At 36.4% G+C, this 22,151-nt stretch overlaps 1 protein-coding gene and 1 pseudogene across 3 annotated transcripts; one reads left to right on the top strand and one right to left on the bottom strand.

Moving 5' to 3' along the window:
• Positions 1-320: 320 nt before the first annotated feature.
• LOC128683790 (uncharacterized) lies at positions 321-3,697 on the bottom strand (annotated as a pseudogene).
• Positions 3,698-5,698: 2,001 nt separating this feature from the next.
• Positions 5,699-22,124, top strand: LOC128683546 (uncharacterized protein). 3 transcript variants are annotated; one of them, XM_053769270.1, is made up of 14 exons: positions 5,699-5,926; positions 6,352-6,455; positions 11,502-11,806; positions 11,947-12,112; positions 13,153-13,264; positions 15,310-15,377; positions 15,656-15,810; positions 17,796-18,039; positions 18,536-18,651; positions 19,317-19,416; positions 20,051-20,221; positions 20,672-20,826; positions 21,090-21,288; positions 21,749-22,124. In XM_053769270.1, the coding sequence occupies exons 2-14, from the start codon at positions 6,426-6,428 to the stop codon at positions 22,022-22,024; spliced, it is 2,097 nt and encodes a 698-aa protein (XP_053625245.1). In that variant the 5' UTR covers positions 5,699-5,926; positions 6,352-6,425; the 3' UTR covers positions 22,025-22,124. The 3 variants fall into 3 exon arrangements, with proteins under 3 accessions (XP_053625245.1, XP_053625246.1, XP_053625244.1); XM_053769271.1 differs by lacking the exon at positions 6,352-6,455 and having other exon boundaries at positions 5,700-5,926; XM_053769269.2 differs by lacking the exon at positions 5,699-5,926 and having other exon boundaries at positions 6,311-6,455.
• Positions 22,125-22,151: the final 27 nt, after the last annotated feature.

A 22,151-nucleotide genomic window follows, 5' to 3' on the forward strand; every position in this document is an offset into this window, starting at 1 on the left:
GTGGAGTCTCGAGATCGGTCACATCTCTTCAGGTCAGGTCAAGCCACATAAATAAGAGATTTATGTGTAATTAGAATTCCGATCTACGAAATACTGGCGTTAAATGTGAAATTATCGATTGGTACATACTTAAGTAGATACTTAGTTTTGGATATACGCACTACATATGTATAATATTAGGTATGATATTTATTATTAATTAGTACGTAGTTTTATTACCGATTTTAGCTTATTCATATCGCCTAGGTAATTAGTAGTAAATAAATAAAATATATATAATTTTTTGCAGCAGACTACGAGGACGACGAAATAAAACAATGTTATTATTATTATAAAACATTTAATAATAAGTATAAAATAATATATTTACAAACAATGACATCAATTTGATGCAAATAAAACATGGAATGCAGCACAGTTGAGGGCAGCGCCAGCGGTCTCCCGGCTAGCTCCGCGTCGTCCGCTCTACCGACATGGCCGATGCGAACTTGCCACGGCATTCCTATATTTTCTCTAACACTATACTTGTAGTCTCAAGACAACCAACAAGCTCTACGAAAGTCAGTTCAACCCTATTTTTTTTACCTGTCACTTTACTATTTATCAAATTCGTTAACGACATATGAAAGCCCATACAATCACTCGATCTTTGGAGTATATTATTCAACTCGAAGCATAAAATTTGGTAAATAGTGAAAGTAATTTACGTAAGGAGTAATTTGCCGCGATACAGCCGATTAAAATTAATTTCAAATAGGCTTGAAAACAAATCAACCATCCGTACTAGCTGTATGGTTGTACCTAAACTACACGACTATCCTATCATCACGTTTATATCGCTCGGTTCGTTTTTGGTAAATATTTGAGAGTGGATCGGGTCAAGGTCCAGGGTGAGGCGAGTTCAGTAGGAGCTTCCACCAGAGGGCGCTCCGTATTCGGAGGAGGGCGCGGCGGCGGGAGCGCCGTACTCGGTTGCGGGGGCTGCCGCTGGATAGCCTTCTTGTTTCTGTAAAACATTTCAAAATATTATTTGAAATAAATAAGGGATATTATTTCTAAATATTGCCTAAATATTCAGAAACTTAGTTCTTGGTAGTTTTAATTACAATAATAAGATCTGAATTCACGCTCAAAATATAGACAGCGAAATTATATGCATATAATTTCGCTGCTTTAGATGTTTTAGACGATGAGCTTTCCCACAGATGAGATCTATAAGGTCATTTTAAAAACCGTAGTCACCTTTTAAAATTAAAACTTGTCGACAGCCCTCTCAGTAGGGCCTGTGCAGGATGCGTGGATTGGGACTCTATGACACATATATTGTACTATTGCGACTCGATAACGACTGGATTAGCATATTCGGACCTATAGGACTAGGTACAGGCACAGACTACAGGATAACATTCTGAAAGTAATGCAATCCTCCGTCAGAGTTCCCGTTGTGAGTGAAGGTAATGGGGTCAGTACAAAAATACCCAAGGTATGACATGCCTCCGGTACCACGGACCCCGCATGCTACATGATAATAGTAATAATACGGTTGACACTTAGGTAAAATACTTATTAGAATAGGTATTGTGACCATTCGAATCAATGGCCATATAATGATCTATACGTTATCGTATCCATACGATGATAATGGCAACTGGCCTACTTAAATATTTTCTTGAACACGTAACTCAACACCATGTAATTATGCTAGCTACAACTTTGCTTGTAAATTACTTTCATGTACCTATTCATACATATTACATAGTGGACTTCATTCAGAATCCAAATGGTGCATCAATTATAATGCTATTTGCTGGAAATTACAGTCGTTAGAGTTTTAACATGTTACATAATACATAATGTATGTGTAGCATGAGTTTCGATGGTGCGTTCACCTGCAATTAACCCACTACCATTTATAGTAACCATATACTAAAATATAATGTACGCATGTATTTGAATGTAATGTGTAGGTGTCCCAAACTGACATTCTAATTCTATAACGCATACAAGCATAAATATTTAAAAAAAAAATGACAAAAATTATTTGCATAATTGTTTACAGGCAGTGGTGACTAACACCTTAATTGGAATGAAAATCCAATATCTTTATCCTTGAACAGTTCCCACAGCCTATGACACAATGCAAGAAATAATCTTCGGGCAGTCAGACGTTAATGACAGAAAATGTATCTCATCTTCATTGCGTTACGTTGTGCGGTTATTGTGTTATTTGAGGATAAAAGCATCCTATGTTGCATCAATGTAATGATGATAGCAGGTGCAGTAGACATGCTGGGTCACGCTGCTATGCTTCCTGGAACACCAGGAAATGTGTTCGGCCACTTTCACGAGACGGGTCATGGCACATGGCTCTGGCGATACATCTCCTGATAATTACAGCCTGATGCATAGCTATTTTGATTTTAATCTCAATACTTTCACACGCGTGCATATGCTGTGAATGTGCATTTTATTTGTAACAAAGTTAATAGATTGTTGAATTCTTTTCCAAGGTATTGAAAATATTTTCGTTTTAAATTGGTGCTGGTAGGTAAAACAGTCTATCTTTAAAAAGCTGACCTCAAAGCGTAGCTCTGTTTACGCATAACGATCATCAAATACCTAATGATAGTCTTTTTCTGTATCTTCAAAAACCTGCACAGTGGCATTTTTACAGGAAACAAACCTAAATAAACCTACTTTCGCATCTGTCCTGTTAATTGTACTTAGATTATATCTGAAGGCAACTATAGCTCTTCAATGTAAAAATGACGCGATGACCACTATTTCATTTTGGCACGTCATTTCAAGCCCCATCAAAAATATAGATTGAACTAACCTGAGTTTTGTATCTGATGAAGTAGACTTCTGGTTTGGCAGGTTGTGTGGGCGCTGGGGTTGGGATAACGATTTCTGGTTGGTCTTCGGGTTTCTTCACCAACACATATACTAAAGTCTTCTCTTCGTTCTGTGGCTGCACTGGGATGACTGGAGCAGTTGGTGTAGGAGGAGTGGGTGCCTTGATGAACACAATCTTGTAGTGTTTCTGTGGGGGAGGCACGTATATTTGTTTGCGGGGCGCAGGGTATTCATTATCTGGTGGAGGAACGTGCACATAAACGTGTTTGTGCACTATGGGTTGCTGCTGAGGAGGGCCGTACTGAGGTGCGGGGGCACCATACGAGCTCGAAGGGGCGTTATACGACGAGGAGGGCGCACCATAAGACGACGGCGGCTCGGGGCGCGCGACGGCGCACGCCGCCACCGCCACCAACACCAACGACCTCAGCACCTGCACACACAAACCAATGGACTTTATTCATAATTTGATCGATTTATTAATTCACAGGAAGACATTATTATCACTTTAACACTTTGTCATGGAAACTGATGAACACTGACGATGAAATCCAAACTCTTCGGCGAAGGTATCACCAGACCACGAGACCGGTATATTTTTCCACTTAGTATTTCACTGGAACCTACCGTTTTGTCACACATCCTGGGTACGTTTAAACACAGGTTTGGATAGTGTAATGTCCAGTGACCAGGCGCCACCAGTGTTTATAAGAGATGTTCGCTCCATATCCGGGGGAGGGGGCACTTTCGATGGTACACATAGTTTGCGCAACGCGATGGTGCTCACGCGCCGCCCTCCTACTGCCGACAAGGACGCTCTGAACATCAATGCTTCGACCGTGTGATCCAACGTACTCAGGATATAAACTGAACTTATCTCTCACCTATTTGAAATTATTTGAATTTCGATATTTGAATTTAAACATACTAAACTAGTCCAGTTAAGAGACACATAATTTCAGCATAAATAGTTTTTCCGCATCCTATATACATGCGTATGTATTACCCACCTTTAATTGTTCAACTAGGTACCTACATTTAAAAGGTTTATCTTACTGAAATGCATTCGTAACACTATTTTTCAAATAAATTATATATGAGAAATGGGTCAGGCTTATAAGGTTTTAGGACCTTACCTTACGGTATCGTAAAATAATTCTTAAGTCGTAATTGTAATGGTATGTTTACTAAACACCACCTTGCTAAAGCAACCACCGTGGTAAACCAATACATTTTTCTGCCCAAAAATCACTAGCCCCATTGGCTGCGAGATCAACTTATTATATCTTCGCAAACCAACTTACGTAAAATATTGCAATATTGCAATATAGAAAGATAAGCTTAAATTGGTCTATTTAATTATGTATATATTTATTCTAATATACAGGGTGGTATCTTATTATACATTGGCATTATTTTATCTACATGCTCAGTCGATGGTACTGAATATTTACTTTTCGTATGGAAGCAATCTTGAAATCGCGAAAAAAAAAACAACTAATCCATACATTTTACACAACTTTGGTAAGTATTTAATTTTGTATAGAACATTAAAATATAAGAGTATACTCGTATGTATACACCTACATAAAATATGATATTATTTTGTCTTTAAAAAAGGAACGTAGGTATACGTTCCTTTTTTAAAGACAAAATAATAAGTCTTCAATTGGATTTCGAAAATTGCGTATATTTCAAAATGCTCATCTGTTAATCGTATTTGGGTGAATACATTCTAGACAGTTGAAATCACCGGGTAAGTGTAGCAGTGAGGTGAACGTAAAGTAGCACATCTGTTGCGAGTTCAAATATTAATATCAGGTTAGGTAGCCGGTACCAACACTGCTAACCTTTCTTGTACACTGTTTAGCAACCACCAATAAGTAAATTGTGTTACCTACGTCGATATTAGACTTAGGTAAATAATCATGAGACACAGTGACTTAAGAGTAAAGCAATGAAACAACAATAAATGCCTAGGTTACAAAGTATGCTGTAATACCTATAAAAACGATAAAAATGCTCGTTTCCGTTATTTACTTTTTGTAGGTTATATTCTCATCTCACGCCATAACTGCCTTCCAATATAATACTATTCTGAGAGTATGATTAAGTAAGATCGAAGTTCCGTTTTTTTCTCTTACTGTTTTAAAATAACACTACTTATAGGAAAAAATAGAAAATTCATTGTAAATAAAATGACACAATATTAAAAATTTATATAATTTTAAGTCAAATCCTACCTCATGAGATTTCATGAGTTGATATTCTTTCTCGGAAATAACTGACATTTTTAGGGTTTCGAGAAAATCGTATATGAATATGATATGACGTCGCAAAATCCAGGGTCTGCGTAAAAATTAAACCGGTTTGAAGTTCGGCTGTGATTTTACAACCGGCCACCTGCCTTACGTCAACTCTCTTTGGGAATGCTGTTTTTCCTATCAACCGCGACCATGACATTCAAAGTGGCCAGTCAGGTCGATTTTGTCTATATTCTGTTAAATTTACAAATATTTTTAAAACACTTCTGATCCGCCTGTCTTCGACATGCATACGAATTAATTGCTTCTGATAACTATTGCCTACTGATTCAGATTCAGTGATAAACCTTCAGATCTTCAAAGCAAGAATAAATTGAGAAATAACTGGATGAAACAGAAATAACAACTTAACAGCAAATCTATGCACGTCTAGAATAGTTATATTACAGTATATAGACGCGTATTTTTACGGTTTATGAAGAAAAATTAAGCATGAAATTATTAAGTACGATAGTGGTAAATATTAGCCTTGGTTCTTTAGATTTGATACAACTATTAAATGTTGGACAAGTCATTAGCAATGCACATGTTAGTAAGAACCGTGTTTTTAAGACATTTCAAGATTAATTGTAACTCAATATACAAGCAGGAAAACTGTTTTACGCAGTATATCCAGGAATCAAATTGTAACAACTTTCCGTAGAAAATTGAACAAGGATGAATTTCTGTGCCAAGTTGGAATAATTGACCCTTGATCTAACTAAAGCCTGTCCACAATATGTGTGGAAATACTGGTGGGGCATTGGGTAAGTTTGTAATAACTTAAGGCAGGTATCTTGTCAGACGACTTTAATATGGAATAATTTAATTATTACAATGAGTTTATTATTTTGCAAGTTAGCATATAATAATATGACAGTAGATGATGCGCCCATAATATTCTGAATCGGAATAACATATAACGTCGATAAATTTTGATTTATTATCGACATGACTTTCTTAATTTTCATTATTTCATTATTCACAGTTCAGAATAATTTCATTAAATAAATACGTAAATAGACTAAACATTAATATTCATCCAATCGGAAGCTGAAAGGAAAATAGGATTTAAATTGAAGTAATAAATCTTCTATACAAGTCGGGCGTTTAAGAACTCTACACACATCGTTTATTCACCCACTATCTCGTGTCATCTCATTGATTGTTAAGAGGATTGGTCACATAACAGGACATCTTCCAAGCCACGCAGTTTAATTCCGGGAGCACAACAATCACACGTCAATATATCGACACAGCTTCAAAATGATTACAAGAACTAACTGGAAGTATAAGGTAAGTCGAATAATGTTATGTGTCAAAAATAAAGTTTTGACTGGTCAATATTTATAATACTATTTATTTAACTACGTAATAAACTATGGGGCATGATTTAGTTACAAAATTAATTTTTTTAGGGAACAAAATATATTTCTTATTAACACTACATAAAATGATTGTACTTTATTCCTATCAATAACGTATTGTGCATAAATAATATTTCATTCTTCAAAGTCGAAAATAAAGAAATTCGGTGAAAATTAGACTAGAGTTTAAAAAGCCAGTCAGTATTTCATTAACCGATTCATTGCGATGCCTAATTTTGCAAACTTTTACTAATGGCGTTCAACAAAAACTATGTGACACGGCTGCCGGGTCAAGCGCCATACGATTACATGACACGCCTCCTGTGTCTTCAGCCATGTGGAAAAGAATACAGTATTTCAACCAGTTTTTACATGTTTTAGGCTTACATACTTTTAGTTGACATTCGAAATCTAACGCGAACATACAGAAACGTTGTTTCAAGTGATTATAAGTGGCATAACAAGTGTATTTTTGAAAATGGAAGGTAAGTGACATTTCTAATGAAGGTGTGCAAAACCTTTTGAACTTATTTTTAAGTCCTAATGGTTTGAATAGTTTTATAGGAATGTGGGCTTGACTAAATGAGGTTTTAAGTTAGTTTTGTAATTATTGTTTTGGTTTTGCTCACAAGAAATTTCAACTTATTTACACTACGTAATGATAAACTGTCAAGTTTGATTTAGTACTTAATAGGTATAAGGATAGCAAAACAGAACTAATTCACAAAAGATAAGAAAACATTCACCTTCGAATTTTTTAGGACCTTTTTCTTATCTGTCCACGCAAAAATGGACCATATTGTACAAAACGTACTGGTCATTTTACATTGTTGGTACTTCGTAGGGACATGCAACTTGTTATCTCTCCGGCAGGGATCCTCCATTGTTTAGGACATGAAGTGTCGTGTGCAATAAGACTCATATTAGCCATATTGAACCGCACGTGGTATTTTTCCATAACTAATAGGCTACATGACAGGAGTAGAGTTTTGGAAATAATGTTTCATAATACATAAATTTTTACCTAACCGAAACTAATAATCACACTTTTAATTTTGTAACTACTAGCTGCTCGCCCCGGCTTCGCCCGAGGTACATACATTTTCTCGCCGTAAAAACCATCCTTGAGCTACGAAGAATATTAAAAAAAAAGAATTGGCCAAATTGGTCCAGGCGTTCTTGAGTTATGCGCTTACCAACACATTTAGCGATTTATTTTTATATTAAAGATTATTTGAAGTTAGTTGGGCAAGTCCATTTTAAAACTATAGAAAAAGCAAAAAATTGTATTATCATAAGGTAACTTATTAAAATCAAAGCAACTTTTATTATGAGGCCTATACCATAAACACAATATTTTACATAGTTATCATATAAAGTTCACGCACGTGTCCTACGAAATACATATTATTTAGAAGTGACGTCACACCTAGGTAGCCTTCTCTATGGAACGTTTTGGACTCGCCAAAAAAGTGTGACTTTATGTCAAAGAGTTCTTCAGTAATCATGGTATTTCTTTTACTAGTGGGCTTATTTTTAGAGGTGTTTCCATATTTAAACAAAACAAAATTGAGTCATGTAGCCTAGGTATTATTAAATTGCAATTTTAAGCATCTGAAAAGGTTGGTTACACCTGCTTTTAATAAAATCATACAATTACCAGAAACGAAGGCTACGACCTTGATTTAGATGAAAAATAGCGACAATTTTGTTCTGGGTAGATCTCCCTAAAACCTAATTTGAAGGAGTTATCATCGATTTAAAAATGACACGGCTCCCGCGCCCTACGCCACACGTAAAAGAAAGTAATGGCACGGCAGGCGTGCCATCCGCAATGAATCGGTTAAAGTAGTAATATGGCTTTTTAGCTGTCGCATAGATAATCCTTACCTTAAAATCCTTTCGCCCCTGCGTGAATTAGTGAATGTGAATGTCAGGTGAAACTGGAACACATGATAAATTAAATAGGTAAGTACTATTTATTGACATGATTAAAAACGAAAGCGCTAGTATACAAATTGCTGGCTGGCATAAAATCGATTTTACCCTTTTTTAAACAGTACACATGTCATATACTTTAATCGAAGTTGACATGGAATTAGTAGGTACTCCGTGAAGTACTTACTAAATCCATGAATCAGACTCGTACTTGTGCAAGCTCTTCATATCATGTCTAATCTTCAAGCAAAACATTTTTGCTCAAAAAAATCTGATGAATTGTACCTGCTAAAGCGAGAGTCCTGGAAGATTTTGCAAATCAATAAAAATACGTAAATATTTACCTAATCCTACACATAAATAATTACTAAAAATTAATTCATACAAGTTGCGTAACCATAGAGCTTAAAACGTAGTATGTATTATAGTTAGTCGTATGTATGTTATTACTTAAACTTTATTTGGAATCGCAAGTGAAGTAAATGTAATCTTTCACAAGTTTAACATTTCGACATTATGTGTTAATGGTCGAAATAAAATAAAAAATACTGCATGTAGGATAATTAGCCGCTTCACGAATGACCTCTCTGACGCGTATAGTGCGTTAGAAGAAGGTTGCGTAAGGTCCTAAACCTAGTGAAAAACTCAATTCAGTACGTCATCCTCATAAAAGTATATAATCATGCATTTAATTGAAGTTTATATAACAGTAAATAATATATATGTTATAATGTATTTTATTTAAAATGTAGAGATAAAATAAGATTTCACAAATATTATTTAACCCTTTACACAAGTAGGTTTTATACTAGGTATAAATTTGTTTTTATCTTCTGGTTGGGCTCCATTTCGACGCGATGGTATTAGTATGAAATTTGAATAATATATACCTAACGAAACAATTAAAATTACGGCTATTGTTCTGAATGTCATGTAGCCTGTCTTATACCGGATACCGCAAGGACTGAAAACTGAACACTTCTTATTTGGACAGATGGAATAGTATCAAAATGAAGGGGTTCTTTCGAACCCCTTCAATCATATCATAGGTAATCACAAAAATGTATATCTAATGCAAATGAATAATCATGAATTCATATTTATTAATTTGAATTGGTTATTAATGAATTTTCGCACACATTACTGCGTCGTGTTCGTATGGTATTTGTTGAATTAGAAAATCACACGGTTGACGGTAACAGCGATGTAGGGCAGGCAGTTCTACTCTAGTAATTAACGATGGCGGTAAATGTCCTTTCGTGTCTTCGTGATTTCGTGCCCACCAACCTCCGGTCAGTCAGCTGACTGACCTAGACCACATTTGACGATGTTTCTGTGACAAGTAACCAAGCCTAGTTGTGACAGCTTGTGACAATTGTCACAGAAATAGTATTTTAATTGATATGGTCTTATTATAATTATAATTATACTTATAATAAGACCATATCAGTAATATAAGTACTTATTATAATTATAATTGTCTTACCTGGTTTAGTATATAAATAACATTGTATTATTGTATATGTTGATGAGTTCGTATTAATAAAAAAGCGTAAACGAATAAACATGTGCAAGTATATACAATGTTTAATTGTTTGGAATGTAAGAACGGTCGTTCCCATGTCCAAGCCTAAGCTTCATTAACTGATCTGCTGGGGTCCGGAACCATCCGGTTCTGAGGGCCGCTGACAGCAGTAAACCGGATTATTCTGCTTATGTTTGCCGCGCTTATCGTCCGCTGGCTTCTCTCGATGCCATGTATGCGTATGCTTCGCATGCAACCATAAACAGGGTGCTACTTCATTTACAAAATATTTGGTAAATTTAAAAAAAAACCTATAATAAGATAGCCCTGGTATTCATAAAAAAGTTAAAGCATACTTTAAGCACATAGCAGCACTTAGGGGTCAGATTAAATAAACGAGAATAGTTAAAACCATGTGTAACAACTACACATGGTTTTAAGCTTGCTCAGCAAATGTCTCATTTTATTTTAATTATTGGAAATTCACATGAAAAGACCCTTTTTCATATTCAACAAGATAGGCTTAAATAAGTCATTACATTTCTGATACGTAACCTAAGGTTTATTAGTGTTTAAACACGTATGCTACGGAAGTAACAGTTCTGCTCGCAGCCCATTGAAGCGATATATTACTACCTAGTTCCGTTGTGACAATGAAATTAATTGGTCGTGGCGATTCATTACAAAATGACACAAACGTAGGCGGTTAATCTCCTGACAATTTATAGCCAATTGTACCTAGTGTTTAATTTTCGTAATTGAAAAAACACAACGAACGTACAATCTGCGTAATTAAATAAATTATTTCTCGTTGATGTGGTGCAGTCTAGCCGATCCCTTGGCGATTATGCAATTTAACCTCCTCATGTTTTTAAATTGATTGATAGATTCCATATGTTAATTCTTGAAGAGTGTAATTGCAGTTCTAAAGTGTGGTTTTAAATTTTGAATGGCTTTGAAGGCTATTCTCAAATTAATTACTTAGCACTATAAGAATAAATATATATAAATATAAGATAGGTCAGAATAAATATGATAAAATAGTTATGATTAAGACACAATCATTTTGATATTCTTTATATTTGACATCCTATATTATACTGCCCGATAGTGTATTGAGAAAATCACCTTGTACAAATAACTCGTATCAATCTATCATAATACCCACTAGCGGCCCGTCGCTAGTGGGTATTATGATACCGATTAGCGGCTTCGCTCGCATAAAAATGTAATAAATTGTACACCTAAACTTTCCTCAAGAATCATACTATATATTGATGAAAACCGCACGAAAATCCGTGCAGTAGTTTTTGAGTTTATCGCGAACAGACATATAGACAGACAGACGCGACACAGGACTTTGTTTTATAATTCATTTTTGACGCGTTGATATCTTTCTAATTGAATTTATTTTCATATTCACATTTTACAATGTGAAATTATAGATTTACTAAGCTAGTACATCCCCTCGATGAATGAAATCAATTAAAAGTGTTTTTTTTTCTTTTGCAGAAATTTTTATTATATTTCTTAGCTGCTTGGAGCTATAATTGTCTATGTACGTCTTTAGTAGCAGCGGCACCCAATTCAATTAATAATGTTACAAAGATAAATAAATCTGCAACACATGCCAATGAAACCATTACGGTATTGTTCGGTTGGGAAGACTACAGCGTGCTAGCGACAATGCTCATCGTATCTTGTGCCATCGGAATATTCTACGGATATTTTAGCGAAAAACAAACTACGGGAGATGACTTTCTACTCGGGGGCTCGTCGATGGGAACGATGCCGATGGCTTTAAGCTTAGCCGCCAGGTGATTAACATTTGCATCTCTTCGTTCTCTTGTAAACAATTGACAAAAACATTTTATATTAAGTCAAATTATCACTTAGTGCCACTCCATCACCTCAGGGTATTTACAATAAATGATAAGTTATTTTCTGAATGTTTCAGTTTCATAACAGCGATAGAGTTGTTAGGAAACCCAGCGGAGATGTACATGGCAGGAGCGCAGTTCTGGATGATTTGTGTGGCCTTTGTGCTCGTCGTGCCCATCGCGAGCCAGCTGTACCTGCCCGTCTTCATGAGACTGCGCCTCACTTCTTGCTACGAATATTTGGTAAAACATTAATATCTCTAGTGAAAACTTGCCCGAACTCATCTTGCGATGAACGCTACGTTGACTACGCCTCAGATACAGCGTATATGTGTCAAAATAGAAGCATTCATGATTTTCATTTGACGACCTCGGTGGCGCAGTGGTAAAGTTCTTGCCACTGAACCGAGAGGTCCCGGGTTCGAACCCCGGTCGGGTCATGATGGAAAATGATATTTTTCCGATTGGCCCGGGTCTTGGATGTTTATCTATATATGTATATGTTATAAAATATAGTATCGTTGAGTTAGTATCCCATAACACAAGTCTCGAACTTACTTTGGGGCTAGCTCAATCTGTGTGATTTGTCCTAATATATTTACATTACTTTAATTACTTTATGATTTTCATGATATTTTATTGACTATCTAAAAAAAAAGACAAATGTTTTTAAGCCTATAATTAAGGGAAACGAAAAGTACATGACAAATGCGACATTGTGTAGTTCATACGCAAGGATTTCAAACCAAATAATTTTTAATAGTTGTATGATTTTCATTATTGAAGATCCTATTCTAGGTAGGCACATTCTATGTCGCGTAGCGTATGTTGTTGAATGTTCGTTTCGTTGTTAAATCAAGTGCCGTGACTAACTGACCCTGTGTGTGAATCAGTTATAAAATAATGAAAGTATAGAATATGTCAGTTACGACTAAAATACTCATATCATTACTAAAAACAATCAACGAATACACTCGTAACGTTTTACTTGAAAATAATAGGACAGACCATTACTTCTCTTCCTCTAAGTTTTGGTAAAGGTAAGGGATCAACTACTGATTAATGGTGATATAATAATAACCATAATATGTACATTGTGTGATTAATTAGGGAGCAAGGGAAGGGATAGATTTAAAGATGTACACAATACAACATAGTCTTGGGATGGGAGACAAGGCTTAATAAAAGATGACAAAGTTTCTGACCGCTAGCAATGGCGTTGCTATATTTCTGTAGCCACAGTTGCGGCTGAGAGAGGCACTAATGAAACGCCTTGTTTACAGGAAGTGCGTTTCTGCAAGTGGATTCGCGTGTACGCGAGCAGCCTGTACATGCTGCAGATGATACTGTACACCTCCGTGGCCGTCTACGCTCCGGCGCTCGCGCTATCTGATGGTATGCACTCCCTGCAAACTTTTGTCAGTAATTCTAGAATTAGAAGCTCCGGCATAAAGTTAAGACAAAGAAAATTTGAGATGACTTATTTTAATGGAATAATTACATAACACTTATTGAGTGGGCTATTTCCCATAATAAAAAAACATTTAGAAAAATCACAACATTCAAGTATTTACTACAAAGTAATAAGAAAGCTGGCGAAACAAGCAAAATTATAAATGACGTAATAATACCTGTAGCTGTAATTATTGAATACCATAACAATTAATAGCTACACGCTATCATTAGACCCAGCCTCTCTTACATATGGAGATAAAAATGGATATTTCTCGCTCTTTTGTTTGAAATGTTATAACTATATTAAAAGTACTTAAAACAATTAAATCATAAATAACAAATCCATTCGAAACAAATATTTTATATATGTATTACATTTGTCATATTTTTCGATTTTGGTAATTCTGTAAAAATTTATAAGAAGGTTTTAAGTTATAAAGAAAAAAAAACTATGTAACACAAACACATCCAAGTTATACAAAGCACATTTAAATCACATTTTTAAATAAGTAGGTGTTCAATGTCACATGAAAAATTTTGCAATAGCTATGACCAAATAGGTGTCGATTTAGGGCATGGTATAGGTGCCATGGGCCATACAGATAAGTACCTACCTCTATGTCGTCTACGTGTCCCCATGCTTACAACTAAGTGGAACAAGTTAAGTAAAAATACTGCCTCAATTGATATACATTTTTATGTCTGTTTGTGATTAAAATTCGCACTCTGAGGAAACGTCAACAAAGCATATTTTTAATCCCTAACTTTTTTTTCCTAACTCATGTTTAAGGTAACAATTTTATTACTAGCAAAGAATGTAGGTTGTTAATACGTACTACGCAACATACCGAAAATTGACCTAAGTATAAATTGGAATCATGATGTTACGATATAAGTACTATGTTACACAATAGACTTGATGTGGTCGATAGAACCCTCTGCATTTACATAACCTCAATTTTTTAAAATAAGAACATGTATGGATAAAGTTCATTACCTACTGTAAAAATCGAGATACCTATATATCGTCTATAATCTCAATGGGAATGATTCCTCAGGAATCACTCTATCTATTGGTGAAAGCCGTACAAAAATCCGTCCGGTATTTTTGAGTTTATCGCGAACAGACAAATGCGGCAGAGAAGAAATGCCGAAAGAAAGTCATTTATACAGTAAGTGACATTAATGTAAATGTAGATTAAATAGAATATTTTAAAACAGCAATAGGTAGTAAATGTTATCTACCTTGGATATTCAGTGAAGGAAGGTGAAAGTTAAGGGCCGTTGCATTCCTCACATTTTATATGCTATATAATGTGCCAACCACGACATGAAGTTACTGCACTGCACGCGCATAGATAACCCGAATTATGTAATAGAATGGCAAAGGGAACATAAATTAAATCATTATTAGATTCAAACATGGCGTTAATAGCCCATCATTGACACTGCACATCATACTGGGTGCGCACTTTGAAACGGCAATGGAAATCAATTATAATAAATATTTTACAGTTGGCTATGAAGTTTTTGTTTAAGAATTCTTCATATTCAATAACATACAATATGAAGTCGCTGACGGTAAGAATGTTGCATTAAATTAGTAACTATTTCGTAATTACTTAAGCATTCAACGCAGATAGATGAGTGTTGCCAAAATGGACATCGGTTATTTACGACTTTCTACTGAACTAGTCCGCTAATGCTTTGCACATGACATAGTGTACAGTTTAGTATGACAGTATTGCACTTTAAGTATGTGATTTCAACAGCCACTGCAATGATGCATCGCGACCATAAAGCGCTGTCATCATTACAATTATGTATTTATGTTGATGGCCAGTGATTCATTTCTTTTTGTGGTAACTTGCGAAACCGTTGCTTTGTTTTAGATCTGAGTAAATTGGAACTGAGTAGATCTTTATGAAGGAAATAAACTAATAAAATATATCGATATATATCGATTTATAAAGCATTTTTTTCAGTGACGGGTTTAAATACATATTTAGCTGTGACGTTGGTCTACGCCGTGTGTATATTTTATGCATCACAGGTATGCACTTTTTTATTTTACTTTTTTTATTTTATTATTTTTTATTTACTTATTTTTTTCAACAATATTATTTATCCCTTATCCTCAAAATGTATGAGTTCATAAATCTAGTTAAATACTCATATCGTTGCAGTATTTTTTTTTTATTTCCAATCATGAATATAATAATGTAGGCAGCGACAAGTGCAGTTTGATTAATGTTAAAATATCTATAAATTAGCTTTCTAATATATATATATATATATATATTAGGCTTCAAGATCCAATAATGATTTCAGGGAGGTATGAAGGCGGTAATAATGACAGACGCATTTCAATCTGCCGTGCTGCTGGGGTCACTGGCGGCCGTGCTGGCACTAGGAGCCGCGCAGGTCGGAGGTCTCGACGTCGCATGGGACCACGCCCGGCAAACCAACAGGCTACACTTCTTTGAGTAAGGACCATCCACTGTCTATTAAATTATGACGGACGCTTTTCGACCTACCGCTGCAGTGACGCTGGAGTCATTTTGTTAGCCGGGGTTCGATCAAATAAAAAATTTTGGAATTCAACTCAATGGTCCGGAAAGCCTCACCGCCGGTGTCACCTGGGACGACTTCCGGCAAACCGACAGAATGTATTTCTTTGAGTAAGTACATCAAATGTCTATCCTCTTAGATGTCGAGAGCATCATATCTATTATTAAGAGAGCTATCATTAAGCTATCTTGTCGTTGTCACACGTGGAATATAAATGCACGCGAATTTTTTTTGTTCCAACACAAAAACCCTTTGTACTCAAATACATATTTAAATAGCATCTGTCAAAATTCACAAATAAATTAAAAAAATGGTCACTTAATATCCAAGTTTATGAAGAATTGTTAAATTTTTTGTTATATAGTACCACATTAGTTGGTAAATCACGAACTAGAGAATATGTTTTGGTCATGTTGTTTTCCTTCACCAGAGCACAGATTATAATATATAATACCTACTTCCGGAGTTATTCTCAGTAAATAACTATATATGGGTGGTGAGATTGATATGCTTACAAACACGTGAATCATGAGTAGGATTCCAAGCTGGCCACAGGGAAACATCTTAACCACTCAACCACCACCGCTACAACTGACATGACCGTGACCGAAATATCTCACATGATGCTATTCGTGATAAAGTCAGTAAATCATTTGATAAAATCTGATGATGGTCACGAGTACACGAATGTAATTAGTTTCTATATAGCGATGCTCATCAACAGTAGCGCAAACATTGATTAATATGCAATTAGGGGTACCTATTCTTCACAATTATTTTATCGATTTGGAAATGCATCGAGAAATCATGTACGCCACGACTACTGATTTTTCCGTATATTTTTTATCAATTTGGACATAACCTTGGGCAGGATGCAAAATAACTATTATTAGGTCCTTACATATGAAATTGGCGTTTTGTTGTACTGGCCACTATAATCACAAATTTCTCTTTGGTTAGGAATTCTAAATTCAAATTTATACAGCTATTGAGTTTCTTTACACATGTATTTGTGTTTCGTTAACCGTCATTCATTTGTTTTTTTTTCTTCAGATTTTTCTGTTTGTATCACTCAGTTTACAAAATGGAAAACTTGAAATATCGCGTTATTTACGAGTACTAGTTCCACCAGTGCCGCGGAAACGGCTCGAAGGGTTAATGATGTGTATGGCGGTCGTGTCGCAAAAGAAAACACAGTGCGTTTTTGGTTCCAACGTTTTCGTTTTTGGCCGGAGACCCTAGTTGACAATGAAGAATTGAAGGCTATTGTAGAAGCGGATCCATCGCAAACCACGTCCAAGTTAGCTTCAGGCTTCGGTGTTAGTAATAAAACTATTTTAATCCACTTGAAGCAAACCAAAAAAAGTTACTTGTAAGCGTTTAGTGGACTAGTGCCGGTGTCGTTCATTACAGTTTTCTCAAATTTGGCCAGACCATTACGGCAGACGCCTATTATCAGCAATTGTAAACTATGATGGAAAAGCTAGCTGCTAAACAACCGAGGCTGGTCAATCGCTCCACGCCACTGCTGCTTCACGACAACACTAGACCACACACTGCACAACAGACAGCTACTTAATTAGAGGAGCTTCGATTGGAATGTCTACTCCCCGGACCTTGCTCCAACAGATTACCATTTCTCTTCCAAGGGAAAAAAATCAACTCCGATAGGACAGTCCAAACCGCCTTCAAAGATTTTATTGATTCCCGTCCGAATGGTTTTTTTAGTAAAGGGATCAATGAACTACCTATGAGATGGCAAAAATGCACCTACACGTTAGCATACCAGACGAATGTATATATAACTGTCCATGTGTGGCCGACTTTTTCACTAATTGCACTTGCACATTGTAACAAAAACTTATTTTAGGATTTGGTTATTCAGTCATTTAATTTTCAGCATGAATCCGGACCCGACGGTGCGGCATTCATTTTGGTCAGTGGTAGTCGGCGGGACCATCTACTGGCTGAGCATGTTCTGCGCCAACCAGGCCTCGATCCAGAAGTACCTGTCAGTGGAGCGCATCAGCCAAGTGCGGGTGGCTCTCTGGGTCTCCGCTGTGGGCCTAACCGCGGTCTACTCCGTCAATTTCCTCACCGGGGCCGTCCTCGCCATTCATTATGCCGATTGTGATCCCATTCAGGTAGGTTCGACTCTATATGCATTCGAATCAGACTTTCAAGTGTTTATTTATTACAGTTACAATATATTTTTCTAGCCTCACCTCGTCTACAAGTAAATACTTGTGAAGACCAATTGCAAATATAATATTTATGTTTGAAATACTTCCATAAGTCTTATATAAGTATTACGCAATGCCACCTACTATCAACAGGTAGGTACTTTTATAAATTTTACAAAAACTAAGTGTTTTCTATGAATATACGGCAAAATTAATACCACCCTCCGCTCGTCGCCTACTGTCATTTTAACCAAAAATAGATTAAATAGATATCTGATAATGACTACTTGTATGGAAGCCAGATTTATTATCCAACTAATACTAGTTATCTCTAAATTTCATCATCCCAGGGAGCCCCACGGCACAGGACAGAGATTGCTGCGCCCTGGGTTTCCCGTGATAACAGTAAAAGTACAATAAGAACGCAATAAACTGACCTGACGTGTATGCTGTGAAGGCTGGGCTGACGAAGGCGTCAGACCGCCTGCTGCCGCTGTACGTGGTGCAGCAGCTTGGCAGCGCTCGAGGAGTGCCGGGTTTCTTCGTCGCGGGCATCTTCGCCGCCAGTCTAGGGTACATATGCTCAGTTTATTTATTACAAGTCTTATTATATATTACACATTAATTTAGACATCTAAATAAATAGGTAAGTACGTAATTTTTTTCGATGGCTAAATGGTTTATTCTACAATGTAAAAGGTGGAACTAACATTTGATTTATTTTCAACAAAATTCAACAATATCACATGTACCTAAGGACTCGTAAGAAAAATCGAACCTCAATTTCAAACTCAGTCATTTTCACTATTCCACTTCCGCTACTTGTATTGTCTATAGATTTATATGACTATATATTTATAATGACACCAAAAAAGTAAGCACAAAATGACATGAACCATCCTAAGAGATCAGACGCACCCCATACACTGCCTGAAATTTCCTCATTGGTATTGAATAATATTTACACTGGTCATTTCCAGTTGAAATTCCGGTTTTAATTTAAGAAGATACATTTATATTGTTCACAATTTCTATGATGCGCCATAATTGGAAGATACCAAAGCTAAGATGAATATAATTTCATTATGTGGCTCGTTGTTTATTTAAACCTCTAAAACGTAACAAAATATTTTTTGAAAATAAAAAATATTTTGACATATGATTAACAGAAAATTATGTGGTTACAAATATTTATAGCAACGTAAATAGTATTTATTTGTATATTGTTTATTTTACAGAACTGTAGCATCGGCCTTGAATTCTCTGGCCGCAGTGGCTTGTCAGGACTTAGTAACAGGACTTCTTGGGATAACATTACCAGAAAACAAAGGGGCCTCAGTAAGTCCTTAATCAAATTATCAGGTACAACGGCCAGTAATAAATTATACACCTAAACCTTCCTCAAAAATCACACCATCTATTCGATAAAAATCCATTCGATAGTTTTTTTTAGTTTATCGAGTTCCTACGGACAGACGCGACGGGGGCACTCCTTTAATACCTACCTACGATCTTCGTATGAACGTTGAATGAATCGTAATGAACTTCATACTCGAGACATTAATATTTAGAAATGCGAAAATTTTGCAACAGCACATTGGATACTCTATATCCACAGAAGCAGGGAAACAGTATATATACTAAATTTACTAAAACAATATTCAAATATCTAGTACCTAGTTAGTACTTGCATTCTTCTACATGCACTTCAAAATCAAAATCAAATCATTTATTCAGAAATTAGGCCTTCACAGGCACTTTTTCACGTCATAATCTAAATTAAATGATGTTTACCAAAGCTACAAACTACTAGCATTTCGGAACGACCACTGCCGAGAAGAAATGCCGAAAGAAACTCATTCAAACAGTGTTGATCCCTATTATGCCAGAAGGGCTTACCATTTTTTAAATATAAATTTATGTATAATTTTTTATCAGTAATATTGTGTATATATAAACTTGAATGTATCAGGTGGCGCGCTGGGTGTGCGTGGGATGCGGCGCGCTGTCGTTCGGGCTAGTGTTCGCGGTGGAGCGCCTCGGGCCGGTCCTGCAGCTGGCGTTGTCCTTCAACGGCATGGCCGGCGGCGTCTCCCTCGGCCTTTTCACACTCGGCATGTTCTTTCCCTGGGCCAACGCCACGGTGTGCTTTGATCTGCTTTTTTATATAACAATAGCGACCCGGCCTGGCTCGCACGAGGTCTAAACCTTCGAGAATAAATCGACTAAATAACAGTTAAAACTGAACCAAAATCCGTTGCGTGTTTTAAAAGAAAGCTTGGAATCAGACAGACACTGAGGGCGACTTTGTTTTATTCTATGTAATGATATGCAAACGAGCGTGCGGGTTGCCTGGTGGTAAGTAAATACAGCCCATTTTCACCAGCAAACAGACATGAGTCGCAGACTTTTTGAGAAAACTATACTCTTTTCTTGACGAAATCTATTCTTTTGATCCAAAAGGTGCCCGCCCACTTTAACGATTAGTCGGCAAAATGTCCCTCGCACTTAGGGTTTCTAAATAAATATATATAATACGAAATGTTTGTGCTGCCTCTTACTACTTATATAAACAATCCGACACCATTTCCAGGGAGCCATCGCAGGCGGCGTGTTCGGCCTACTACTGGTGGTAGCGGTGGGCGGAGGTGCTCAGTTGGCGCAGCTGCCGCTGCCACATCTGCCCGCCTCCATCGCCGGCTGCGTGGAGGGCCACAACAGTACCTCCCACATGACCATTTACCCGATGTAAGAGTCGTCTCCATTTAAAAATCCACATAAATATATCTCATTTGAGAACACTTTCGTTCTTATAGCTGCTTGAGATTCAGATAATTCTAATTTTATAATGTTTTAGAAACGATTTCTAAGACTAAAATGGACACTGTTATATAAAAGAGCGAATCCTTACCTAATGAGGTTTCGATCTTAACATTTTTTCTATTACCTACATACGAAAATCCCAATGAACTTTTGCCATTACCTAAAGTTATTATTTATAATATTTTCAGAGATAATCGAGACGAAGCCGTTTTCTGGCTGTTCCGTATTTCGTACCTTTGGTACACGAGCATAGGGTGCGCGGCCACCCTGCTGGCGGGACTGTTCGTGTCTATCTTTACAGGGATCACGAATCCCGGTCAAGTGCCAATTGACCTCTTATCTCCGCCGATTGTCAAGATTTTGAATTCCTTACCAAACAGATTAAAGGTGAGAACAACTAGTCATCACTTATTGCTTACTTCTTTAGATTAAGTTTTTATTCTTTATTTCCAATCGAGTGTGTTATCCTGTGGTGTTATTTCACAACACTGGTGTCGAATTTTTTTTAAGGCGTTAAAAAACATTGAAATGACTTATTTTAATAATATATGTATACTACATAAAACCTATCTTCAATACGTATTCTTATTTATTATTGAATATGAATATTAGCGACCGCTTAGTTTGTGTTACATCTACATATAGGTAAACAACCCCGAAGAAATAATAGTGGGAAACGTCTACATTCCATTGCGTAGATTTAATTAAACTATTGATAACGTCTAAGACGTTCCACTTGCTCATTTTATAGATATGCATGCATGCACAGATATGCACGTCGTAAGCGACGACACCTACTTAAGTGTAGTATATTTATGTACATATTCGCATAAACATATTTGATTAGAAATCATTACGGATCCCGACGCGGCTGGGGTCGGAGCGTCGCCGCAGTTCGAGCGTGCGGCCGCCCAGCGTGTCGGACGACAAGGACACGCGCCGGCGCCGGCGGCTGTCCGAGCTGGCGGGCGGCGTCTTCTACAGCGACGGCCTCGGCCTCACGCAAGGACTCGACAACCCTGCGTTAGGGCTAGACAACGAAAAGTCTACACTAGACGACCAAAAACATATTTCCAGTTTTAAACTGTTATCGATTACGGGAGACCATGCGAGAAGTACGTAGATCATAAGTAACTATTTATTTTTTGTAATTTTAGTGAGTTTAAATTATTTAAGTTATTTTTTTAAGTAACTTTATTTAATAAAATCATAAGTAGAAATATTAAATGCGTTTTATGTGCCTAGGTGTC

The sequence above is a fragment of the Plodia interpunctella genome, chromosome 3, assembly GCF_027563975.2.
Source record: "Plodia interpunctella isolate USDA-ARS_2022_Savannah chromosome 3, ilPloInte3.2, whole genome shotgun sequence".
Taxonomy (NCBI): Eukaryota; Metazoa; Arthropoda; class Insecta; order Lepidoptera; family Pyralidae; genus Plodia; species Plodia interpunctella.